Source organism: Barbatula barbatula, assembly GCF_947034865.1.
Source record: "Barbatula barbatula genome assembly, chromosome: 15".
NCBI classification, from domain to species: domain Eukaryota; kingdom Metazoa; phylum Chordata; class Actinopteri; order Cypriniformes; family Nemacheilidae; genus Barbatula; species Barbatula barbatula.
In genome coordinates this window covers 326854-339353 of record NC_136778.1, presented here as the reverse complement: position 1 = coordinate 339353, position 12500 = coordinate 326854, and the positions used below count along the sequence as shown (strand labels likewise).

At 37.7% G+C, this 12500-nt stretch overlaps 1 protein-coding gene across 1 annotated transcript in view; it reads right to left on the bottom strand.

Annotated features, from left to right (window-relative positions):
• The window catches only part of fig4a (FIG4 phosphoinositide 5-phosphatase a), a 39525-nt gene extending 29951 nt beyond the window's left edge, over positions 1–9574 (bottom strand). The window contains exons 1-6 of the mRNA XM_079474953.1: positions 9445–9574; positions 8162–8272; positions 6380–6478; positions 6163–6286; positions 4433–4589; positions 1311–1361 (exon numbers count right to left, since the gene is read on the bottom strand). Coding sequence (XP_079331079.1) covers positions 1311–1361; positions 4433–4589; positions 6163–6286; positions 6380–6478; positions 8162–8224 — 494 coding nt within the window. The 5' untranslated portion in view covers positions 8225–8272; positions 9445–9574. The remainder of the gene's footprint in view (positions 1–1310; positions 1362–4432; positions 4590–6162; positions 6287–6379; positions 6479–8161; positions 8273–9444) is intronic.
• Between the last annotated feature and the right edge of the window lie 2926 nt (positions 9575–12500).

Sequence of the window (12500 nt, the reverse complement as noted above, 5' to 3'; positions counted from 1 at the left end):
GGACTGTTGCCAGGCGAAAATGAGAAACTGATGTCAGATTAATGAGGTAATTTCATCAAACTATACATATAATAACATCATCATAAATAAATTAAAGTGTACATTATACTTTGAAAATACTCAGATCTTAAAGTCCAGGGGAAACGGAAGTTGTGATAATCTTTACTTTCGTATTTTGACGCATTTCTGAGTAAAATGTAATTTCGAATGAGAAAAATTAGCGGGCGTGTCTTTCGTCTTTCTCTGTGATTTGATTGGATGTATATTGATAGCCGTTGCATTTTGAAATGGAGCTGGCAGCAGACTGACAGTTGTAGAGGAGGAGTTAACAGATGCTCCGCCCATTTAAAATGGATAGTCATAAAAGGAAGGAAGTGCATTTCAAGATTATGATGGCACACAAATGAATGACCTACATTGATAAACTATTTACAATAAATGCTGCAACATTTCATGAAAAAATAGGCATTGACATTAATTTCACTGGGACTTTAAAGACTCAGACGGGAAGAAAATTTACAAAAATAAGAATTCAGTCATCACTTATTCATCCTCATGTCATGTCAGATCTTCTTTCTTCATCAGAACACAACAGAAGATAATGTGAAGAATGTCGATCATCAGACAACACTGAACTCCATTGACGTCTACTGTATGAACACAAAACCACCGAGACATTTCTCTAAATATCTTCTGTTGTGTTTCACTGAAGAAAGACTCACAGACAGATTATCAAACACATGAGAGAGAAGAAGTGAGACCAGAACTGGTTTCTTACAAAGTTTTTTCTCCATTTATTGAAGTTTGGGTTCCTCGCCTCAGGGCCGTGTTGCTCGCTCACCGGGAGAACGCTGATATTAGCTTAAAGAATCCATAAATTCAGTTAACATCGCTTTATTAGAATGATCTACAAACAACAAGCACTTTACTATGTTTTCTGTTTTTATTTTCTCCTGTAAAGCTGCATTGGAACAATGCACATTGTGAAAAGCGCTATATAATTCAATTGAATTTATTTTTATTTACTTTACATAAACATAATTTGATCAAGTGATTTATATTATAAACACATACACATGTACACACAGACTGTCTCTTCATTAATGTAAAAATATGAGCGGACTGAAGGAACAAGGAAAAATCACACAGACAGATGAAATCTTATTTCCATTAGATTATGTGAGGTTATAACACAATGAACTCCTGACACATTCAAAAAGACCTTAATGACAAATGATGGGAGTGTGTAGACGCGCGCACACACACACACACACACACACACACACACACACACACACACACAGACCCACCTGAAGTAGAAGTTACTGGACAGATCCACATTCTGGAATATTCTCACATATCTGTGAAAGACACACGTTCAGTCATTCATTTAATCAGAACTTTAAAGTTTTACTTAATAAATATTGCATTTAAGAATGTACAGTGTGTAATATTTGACCTGTGTTTCTCTCTCATCTTATCTTAAATGTGTGATTCACAGTGATAACCACTGTGTGCGTGCCCATTAGTGTGTGTGTTAGTATGTGTGCATATTGTGTGTGTGGAGTATTTTGCATTTGTGTGTGTCTGTGTGCGTCTATGTGTGTTAGTATGTGTGCATATTGTGTGTGTGGAGTGTTTTGTATGTGTGTGTGTGTGTCTGTGTGCATCTATGTGTGTTAGTATGTGTGCATATTGTGTGTGTGGAGTATTTTGCATGTGTGTGTGTGTGTGTGTGTCTGTGTGCGTCTATGTGTGTTAGTATGTGTGCATATTGTGTGTGTGGAGTGTTTTGTATGTGTGTGTGTCTGTGTGCGTGCGTGCGCATTTGTGTGTGTGTGTCTATGTGTGTTAGTATGTGTGCATATTGTGTGTGTGGAGTGTTTTGTATGTGTGTGTGTCTGTGTGCGTGCGTGCGTGCGTGCGCATTTGTGTGTGTGTGTCTATGTGTGTTAGTATGTGTGCATATTGTGTGTGTGGAGTGTTTTGTATGTGTGTGTGTCTGTGTGCGTGCGCATTTGTGTGTGTGTGTCTATGTGTGTTAGTATGTGTGCATATTGTGTGTGTGGAGTGTTTTGTATGTGTGTGTGTCTGTGTGCGTGCGCATTTGTGTGTGTGTGTCTATGTGTGTTAGTATGTGTGCATATTGTGTGTGTGGAGTGTTTTGTATGTGTGTGTGTCTGTGTGCGTGCGTGCGCATTTGTGTGTGTGCGTCTATGTGTGTTAGTATGTGTGCATATTGTGTGTGTGGAGTGTTTTGTATGTGTGTGTGTCTGTGTGCGTGCGTGCGCATTTGTGTGTGTGCGTCTATGTGTGTTAGTATGTGTGCATATTGTGTGTGTGGAGTGTTTTGTATGTGTGTGTGTCTGTGTGTGCGCATTTGTGTGTGTGTGTCTATGTGTGTTAGTATGTGTGCATATTGTGTCTGTGGAGTGTTTTGTATGTGTGTGTGTCTGTGTGCGTGTGTGCGCATTTGTGTGTGTGTGTCTATGTGTGTTAGTATGTGTGCATATTGTGTCTGTGGAGTGTTTTGTATGTGTGTGTGTCTGTGTGCGTGCGCATTTGTGTGTGTGTGTCTATGTGTGTTAGTATGTGTGCATATTGTGTCTGTGGAGTGTTTTGTATGTGTGTGTGTCTGTGTGCGTGTGTGCGCATTTGTGTGTGTGTGTCTATGTGTGTTAGTATGTGTGCATATTGTGTCTGTGGAGTGTTTTGTATATGTGTGTGTCTGTGTGCGTGCGTGCGCATTTGTGTGTGTGTGTCTATGTGTGTTAGTATGTGTGCATATTGTGTGTGTGGAGTGTTTTGTATGTGTGTGTGTCTGTGTGCGTGCGTGTGCATTTGTGTGTGTGCGTCTATGTGTGTTAGTATGTGTGCATATTGTGTGTGTGGAGTGTTTTGTATGTGTGTGTGTCTGTGTGCGTGCGTGCGCATTTGTGTGTGTGCGTCTATGTGTGTTAGTATGTGTGCATATTGTGTGTGTGGAGTGTTTTGTATGTGTGTGTGTCTGTGTGTGCGCATTTGTGTGTGTGTGTCTATGTGTGTTAGTATGTGTGCATATTGTGTGTGTGGAGTGTTTTGTATGTGTGTGTGTCTGTGTGCGTGCGTGCGCATTTGTGTGTGTGCGTCTATGTGTGTTAGTATGTGTGCATATTGTGTCTGTGGAGTGTTTTGTATGTGTGTGTGTCTGTGTGCGTGTGTGCGCATTTGTGTGTGTGTGTCTATGTGTGTTAGTATGTGTGCATATTGTGTCTGTGGAGTGTTTTGTATGTGTGTGTGTCTGTGTGCGTGCGCATTTGTGTGTGTGTGTCTATGTGTGTTAGTATGTGTGCATATTGTGTGTGTGGAGTGTTTTGTATGTGTGTGTGTCTGTGTGCGTGCGCATTTGTGTGTGTGTGTCTATGTGTGTTAGTATGTGTGCATATTGTGTCTGTGGAGTGTTTTGTATATGTGTGTGTCTGTGTGCGTGCGTGCGCATTTCTGTGTGTGTGTCTATGTGTGTTAGTATGTGTGCATATTGTGTCTGTGGAGTGTTTTGTATGTGTGTGTGTCTGTGTGCGTGCGTGCGTGCGCATTTGTGTGTGTGTGTCTATGTGTGTTAGTATGTGTGCATATTGTGTCTGTGGAGTGTTTTGTATGTGTGTGTGTGTGTCTGTCTTCTGTGCTTTCACCTTGTTTTTACTTTATATGTTTTGCTTAAAGTCAATATGTTTCTTGTACAGTTGACTTGACTTAATAAAGATTATTTGTCCGTGTCAGATTTGATGGCTTTAAATACGCTGTGTCATTTTAATAAATATTTCTCCATTGTTTCAGAATGAATCGGATAAAAGCGTCAGTGAAATGCCTAAATGTCAATAAATGTGATGTGTATAGAATGATTTGATATTTCAGAAACAGTCACTTCTCTCATGAAACACTAACAGATATAAAGCATTAAAGGGTTCAGGTGAAACTGCTTATTTTGACGTAAACATAGTGTCAGCTTACATGAGTCAACAGAAACACGCTGTACTCCATCAAGAACTCTATGTTTCTGTAACTCTAACACACACACATGCATGCACACACACACACACACACACATGAACGCAGGCACAAACACACACACACACACACGCATGGATGGACGGATGGAAAGATGTGACAATTACATCCTGAGATCATGGTGACCTCCTGCAGCAGGTGCTCACATGTGTGTGTGTGTGTGTGTGTGTGTGCGAGAGAGAGAGAGAGAGAGAGAGAGAGAGTAAACATTCCATGTTGGCAAATAAATAGCCTGCACACTATCTGTATGCTGATCCTTGATTCTGTTCACATGTGACATTTGTATTATCTACTACGAGCCAAACTCATTTCAATATAAAAATAAAACATGAGAAATATCTGTGCGTGCGTGCGTGTGTGTGTGTGTGTGCGTGTGTTAGCTCACCGAGCTTCATCAGGGTGTGTAATTCTGACCGAATCATTGGGAATGTAGATTATATTAGTGTCCTCAATCTTATATATAGAGTGACCACCGATGTCGGCCATTTTGCGCCGTTTGGTGATCAGCACGATATAGTAACCCTCCAGAAAACGCACGAAACCTGAAAGACAAAAAAAGGTTATGTGTTTCCATCTGAAAGGCTGTTTAATCACAAACACACATTTATATCATCTGATATCAAAGACTCAATCATTCTCATCACGTCTCATTGAATCACATTCAAACACACCCTGTAAAGCATCATCCAGTAAATACAGCTGAATATTCACACAGATCACAGATTTGTTTGTATGCGTCAGTGTTGTCTGTGCTCTAATGTGTTGACGCTCTTCTGTTCAAACATCATTTAACAGCATGTGAAAGGTTTAATGACGGGATATCAGGCTGTCATCATAATAACATGCCATGACTTTCTGCTGTGATGCCCGCGGGTTAGACAAACACCTCTATTAAAAACAAACGTATGACACAGAAACGCTCCCCGCAGTGGAGTCATGAATGTGGTGTGGAGGTTGCATAAGATGTCCTTTCGATGTCTAGCACTGACCCTAAAACTGGGATGTGTGTCATGGAAGTGGGTCATGACCTCCAGCTTATGGCTCATGTATTCTGACCTGTCACATACATAAGCAAACATGACAGTGGGACTTCTATACCACACACACACACTGGTGATGATGATGATGATCTTAAGACATAAACCTTTGAAGTGTATTTCATCATACAGAAACACCGCATCGACTTTCACATGCAAAACAAACTCTTACACAACAGCATCAAATGTGCATCATCCTATAAGAATAAAGAGTTAATAAAGGATCATCAGTCAATATAAAACAGTTCATGTTCAAACGTAACGCTGGTCTTTTAAACACATGACGCTCGTTCTATAAAAACTATTTTTATTCTGCACGGACTACAAACAAATCACAAAGATTCAATAAGAAATGGTTTTGTTGATTTGACCTGACAGAAGTTCAGTCGTGTCACCACGAAACACTTGAACAAAAAGTCCAGTTTATTCAAGCTAAAGAAAAAGAGCCGCAATCACATTTAAACACAATACATATTTCACGGACGCGGTGCTTACAAATCAGATTTTTGTGTTTTTTGCTTTTTAGATGTATTTAAATGAAGTATATTAAAGTGCCAACAGATGGAACATTAGAAATAAGATAAAAGAACTGATAAGAAACTGGGAAATTATTTAAACAAATATAAAAAATAAAAGAAGACAGAGAATACAATAGAACACAGCAGAATAGAATAGAACAGAAAGAAATAGAATGGAATGGACTATAGCATAGAATAATAGAATGGAATCAGATTAGAGCTGATCATCATTTCTGTAACCGTTATAAACTCAGGGTATGAGGCACTTGTGTCATGTGACACAATAATGTTGAATACCGCCGCAGACCTGATTGCCATGGCAGAGATGATGGATGTTAAGGGTCTCATCTCAAACACGAGTGGGCAAACCTTTTCTTCACATCACACGTTTCTATAGTGACGAGGGGCCCGTGGGTGAGCAAGTAAACAGCTCGAGCCTCCGCAAACATCTGAAATGTTTTCCAGAGCTTTACCAGACACACGTGTCTGCAGCGTCCATCTAAAAATCTCGCCATTACAGCACAACTGATCAAAAGAGAAATAAGACAATGAAGTCTTACCCACAATGCCGTAGGCAGACACGGCTCTGGACAGGCCGGAGGAGCCCTTCTGACCCATCTTAGTGCGGTTGCCCAAATCCAAGCGACCCAACAGCTCACGTACTTCATTCTGACTGTAAACATGCTGTCACACACACACATTTATAACAGTGATATCGTACCATCTCATCTACAACAACTGCTGGAACAAATAAACATAACCATGAGTTCAGCTCACCTTATCATCAACAATGACCAGATCTCGTGGTTCAGTCCGGTCGATCTTCAGGACGCGGTGTTTTGTTTGTGCGGTATTACTGCCCACCAGGAAATACCTCTGAGAAAATCAAACAAACTTTTATTTTGAAAATAATTCATTGTAGTAAGTTGGAAACATTCAAATCAAACTGATCTTCTGCTGCACCGACATAAAGACAAATGTGTGAATGCCACTGAAACACGTTCGTATCACACGTCACAATAACACAATAAATGACAAACTGTAATGAGGAAAATAAAGCCTTTAAGATTTCTGATTCAGTGGCATCACGCCAGACTTCATGCGAGTATGACACATGTTCTACACACGTGTGATGTGATGCGTGTTGTGTTCAGCACTGTACTGTATGTCTGATGTCTCTATCATCGTTTTACAATCTACATTTGAACAGAAGATGAGTGGCCTAAAGAAGTATTTGGAATGCCCTAGCAACCACCCAGAACAATCAAGCAGTGCCCTAGCAACCAATCTGAACTGTTTCATATTTCATTTTTACTGATGGCGTATTAAACCTGGATTTTAGCACACACAAACATGAACTGCCAAATGGTCAAACAAGACACAAAAACGATTCCATCATCTGCAATGGGGGTGCACATTTTTGTGCTGACATGAAAAAAGTGGGATTAAAGTGACAATTTAGCCAAAAATTTTATTTCTCTCAACACTTCTTCTCTCTCATGTGTTTGATAATCTCTCTGTGAGTCTTTCTTCAGTGAAACACAACAGAAGACATTTAGAGAAATGTCACAGTGGTTTTGTGTTCATACAGTAGAAGTCAATGGAGTTCAGTGTTGTCTGATGAAGTTCTTCACAATATCTTCTGTTGTGTTCTGATGAAGAAAGAAACTCACACAGGTGATGTAAGAGGGAATAAATGACAGAATTCCATCAAACAACACAAAAGATTTCATATGAAACACAATCACTGTTTCTGTACATGAATGTATTTACACTGAGCAAATTAAAGAGTGAAGTTCAACAGAAGCTGAATACTGCCATCTACAGCCACAGACAGGACATTAATATTCATCCATTTCACTGGATCTTACATTCAAAAACACTAAAGAATGATGTGTGCTGATCCAACATAACATCACCTTCTATATAAAACAGCATAAAGTAAAAAAAAACGTAATACACAACTATATTACATTATATTACAAATAAAATGTAATGTCTTTGATTAAAGATCTTGTATCTTGTTCTTGTCTCTATGAGTACTGTGAAAAAATGTAAAAACATAATTTAGTCATGAGAAATTAGTTTATTGGCACTTACGTTAAATACGGACGTCTGCCTTAAAGTTTTCCGCTATATTTATTTGATTTACTTTTTAGATGTGACTCAGCTCCTGTGGCATCATAGGATAGATAAGTGTCCATGCACACTCACGAATCTCAGCGGAAGTAGTCGACCATCAGGTTATTTCCTTTTGCAAACTGAGGTTTCAGATTATTATACTATGATACGGATGGGCGATTTCGGACGCAGCCATTGACTAAGTTTATGCAACTGACCCCAGTTAAATGATTTCAACAGATCATTAACTGACACATGTAAAAACGTTACAAAACACAATCGCATACTTTCATTTTACAATTAAATTAGACTGTATTTGAACTACTGATCTGTACTGATCTACTGAGAGCTTATGCATGGCCTGCATGTCATCCACACTACTGTACATCTACATCTGAACAATGCCACGACTTTATCCTTCATGTTCAAGAGACTTACAGCTCTGGTCTCATAGAGCACAAGGTTCTGAACGCCGCTGATCACAGCTGCTGTCAGAGGCATAATGATGCTTCAGTCCACCAGAACATCCAGAAAACCTTCAGACCAATCCTGAAACAACACGACACACAGCATGAAAACTCAAGACATCATTCAGGTATTCATCACACGATGAGATGACACATGCAGCTTCTGCACGCGATACTTACAAACACAAAACATGCTTTTATATTTATTGACCAGGCTGACAGTATCATTTCTCTGAAAGGTGCCGTGTCTTTCTGCAGCATCCCTATGATGTTTATCAACTCATCCCATTGCAGTCGTCATGGAGAGATTTCTGAATGCTGTTCATTAGTTTACATGTCCTTTCTTCACATTATGGTTTGCAACAATGCTTGTATATTATGTGAGTTTTGTCTTTAGTGAAACTGAACAAGAAAACTAATGATAAAACACCTTCTGTATGGAAACTTCTAGCTTTGACCACAATTACAAACAAAACACGGCAAAGATTCACAGGTGCGCATGTAAACAACATGTGAGGGATATTGTACGGGCAGCCGGTTGTTATGTCAGATGTGAAGCGGAGGGTCTTGTGTCTCACTGAAGGGGTTTATTTCATGATAACAGACGGCTGCTTGAACATTATCCCTCTTATTACACAACTACTGGACACATGAGGAAACACTGGACATGAAATGTGAATCTGAAATATTTGATTAGCTCATTTTAACCGAATGCAGAACTTCTGTGAGGAAAAGACGTTTACTTTTGGTTTTAAAGTGAGAAATGACGTTCAAACGTCACAAACAGGCAATTTGGTTTAATCATTTGTAAATATAATGTCATTAATGTTATTAACCGAACCCTTTTAAAATGATTTGCAGCATCCGGGATACCGTGTGTTATTAGTTTTGAGAGGTTGTTATCTGAGAATAATGAACATGATGCAACTGGCCAATCAGAGTCAAGCATTCTAACGAGCCGTGTAATAATCACTATTAAAAACCAGTTCACAGAAATATATTTATAGTGTTTATTGTTATTATTGACTAGAAGACACTTGACTTTAATAATCACTCACTTTAACTCTCATATGAATGTAAATCAGTGCAGTAATCACGTCACCGTTCCTATAGGTTCACAGTTAAGCGATGTTTACTGTAGTAAACCTGCACATCGCTCACATGAAAGAAACTTCCGCATGAAATGTTATTACAGCAGATAAATAATAATCATAAATGTTTAGATGAGGGAGATGGAGAAACAAACACACTGACCTCACGCTCAGCATACGCGTCCATGTATGTATATTATATATATATGATCATAAATGTGAAACGTTAGATACCAACAGTCGTCACGCGTGTAAACGACATCATGTGACTGTCAGCGTGTTGTCATGTGGTCAGATGAGACGGAACCTCCGCGGGGACAAAAAGGATCACAGAGAGAAACGCGAATCAAATAACGAGCACACCGCTGGGCTTGTTTGTTTGTTACTGATGACGCACAACATTCACACTTTCAGTGTTTTTAATGCTTTTAATGTGTTTATTATGTTCAGTTCGGATATACGCATAAGATGAAGCCGATTATGACATTTGATAAAAGACTTTTAAACGTGTTAAACACAGTGACGTCTGTGTGATGTTCTGGTTTGTCAATGTAAGTATTGTTTAAAGATCTAGATCAAAACTTTCTGTATTGGAAACTATTCAGTTTTACTAATATTTTGAATGAGCTGTGTTTATACCATGTTTGTATTTTATGTAGTTTAATTTTGTTATGTTGCTTGTTTAATGGTTATGTGTTTGTTTAACCTATTTAAATACGTTTTTATATTACCTTTTGTAACTTTTTTAGTTAATAATAATATACACTTTTGACTCAGATGTGCATTTATTCATTTAGCAGACACTTTTATCTAAAATGACTTACAAGTGCGTTTGACATTTTTGTTATATATATATATTGTAACATAAATATGGAACCAATACTTTGGTTCCAAAATGAGTTTCAAAAATCATGTTTTTATAATGTTTTATTGTGTTAGTCAGCTGTATTTACAGCTTAAATCAAAACCAATCAACTGCAATTTGATTGATATTCATTGAAATGCACAATAAAAAAAACATGATTTTATATAAATGTATAAATGTAATCTCATTTAGGAACCAAACTCTCCATAAGTTCAATAATGGCAACATATGTTATACATCAAGATAAGTGAAGCCTTTTCAGCTTTTAAAGAGTTACAGCAACTCATCAATAGTCGATAAAGAGAGTTGAAAAGCCAATTGATTATGATTTTAAATATTTTGTATATAATGTATGACATAACATTTCATTTATAGGATGGACTTGCACTTGCTAAGATAAACATGCAGGGCTGGGAAGGTTTCTTTTAAAGTGTATTTCACTACTGATTACAGAATGCATGCTTTAAAAAGTCATGTGTAACGTATTTTGTTCGATTCTGTAACTAAATCTTCATACTTTGGAATACGAGTAACACAAAGGGGCCACCAAACAGACGACTTGGTTTTCCTCTGCATGTTATTTTAAACAACATCAGTTTTCCACAATTTGTCTTAAAGCAAAAAAGCAGACAATCTTAGAAAAAAGAAAAGGATAAATGCTGATGCTCAAAAAGGCAACACAAGGCATTAAGAGCTGGGGGGGTAATCCTGTTGTAAACGTTGTTATGCTAAATTGTACTTATTTTGTCTTCTGGGAAATATGTGGTTATATGTGAAGGGCAGTACTAAATGAAAAATATTATCTATAAACTAAATTAAAAACCTTTACACGTTTTCAACCCCTTCTCTGAATGCATTGTGTTTCATGGAAACCTGTTTCCATCACTAAATAAAAAAGCTTTTGAAAGTCATGAAATCAGAATTGAATGGAAAAACTCACAATTGTGAGATCTCGCAATTTTGTGAATTTATTTCATAAAATTCTGACTTTATAACTTTATAACAATTCAGAATTTTATTCCCAAGCTCGCAGTTCTGAGAAAAAACGTTTTCTCTCAATAGACATTATTGTCCGCAATTGTGAGTGTATTTCTCTCACAATTCTGAGAAAAGAAATCAGATATGTGAGTTATAAACTCTCAATTTATAGTCTGAACTGTGACATAAAATAACTGACAAATTACTTAAACATTTTCTTAATGTGGCAATTCTTATAAATTCACTCAGTTTGATTTGTTTTGTATCATTGGTTCCAAAATGAGACAACTTTGTCAAAAATCATGTTTTTTTTATTGTGCATTCCAGTTAATATCAATCAAACTGCAGTTAGTTGGTTTAGATTTAAGCCGTAATAACTAAACAATACAGCTGACTAACACAATAAAACATGATAAAAAAGATGATTTTTGAGATCTCATTTTGGAACCAAACTCTTCATATGTAAACATTTATTGCGTGAAATAGCTTATTCAGAACAGTACTTAATAAAATTAATATGCAATTCCTCTTATTTTGATCAGATTATTCCAATTTTTCATATTCTTCAAGGGGTATGAAACTTAAGGTCAGAACTGTAGTTTAGGATGCTTTTGCAGATTGTCAGAGAATCACCGATTGCGTTCACATCAATTATCCGTTATAGTTTATATTAATGTTTAAATTAAATTAATGCCAATAAAATTCTAAGTAATCACTTTGGTCATTTAAAATTATTTTCAGATGTAACTGTAACCACCATCTTAAAAGTAACCGTTATGAATATTTTGTATTTGAGAGTAAGTTTCATGTATTACTCCACAGCGTGTAAAATGCATGTTATGAGGACACGTGAACAGTGTTGTAGTGTGCACACTGTTTGACACACTGCTGTATTTACATACAGTACACACATATGCTTTATGCAGTAGACCGGTTCTGAGCCAGTCAGTGAATATGAAGATGTAATTCTCTTTAGTTCCTCTAGATGTGGCCTTGTGTACATGGATAAATATGAAGTGTCAATTCATTTCATATATTTGTATTTCATTAGCATTAGTGAAGCCTTAGACATTTAGTTCTGCATATTGATGCTTTTTCAATGAATCTGAAGAACTGAGACAGAAAGACACTTTACAGAGAGAAATGGCCCCGAGATACACAAACAGACCCTGCATGGATGGGTTTGGCTGCAGGTTTACCAGTTCCTCTCCGCTGTATCCTGCCTCTTATTTTGACAGTATTATCACTGAAGGGTGAGATAAGTTGTCTTGGGAATCGGCGTGGCGCCGCTGTGTCCCTCCTCCGGTCAGACAGGCATCCCGGAGCTTGAGGAGAACTGGGTTTGTGTTGGCAGCGTTGTGGGGTTCTGGGAAGCC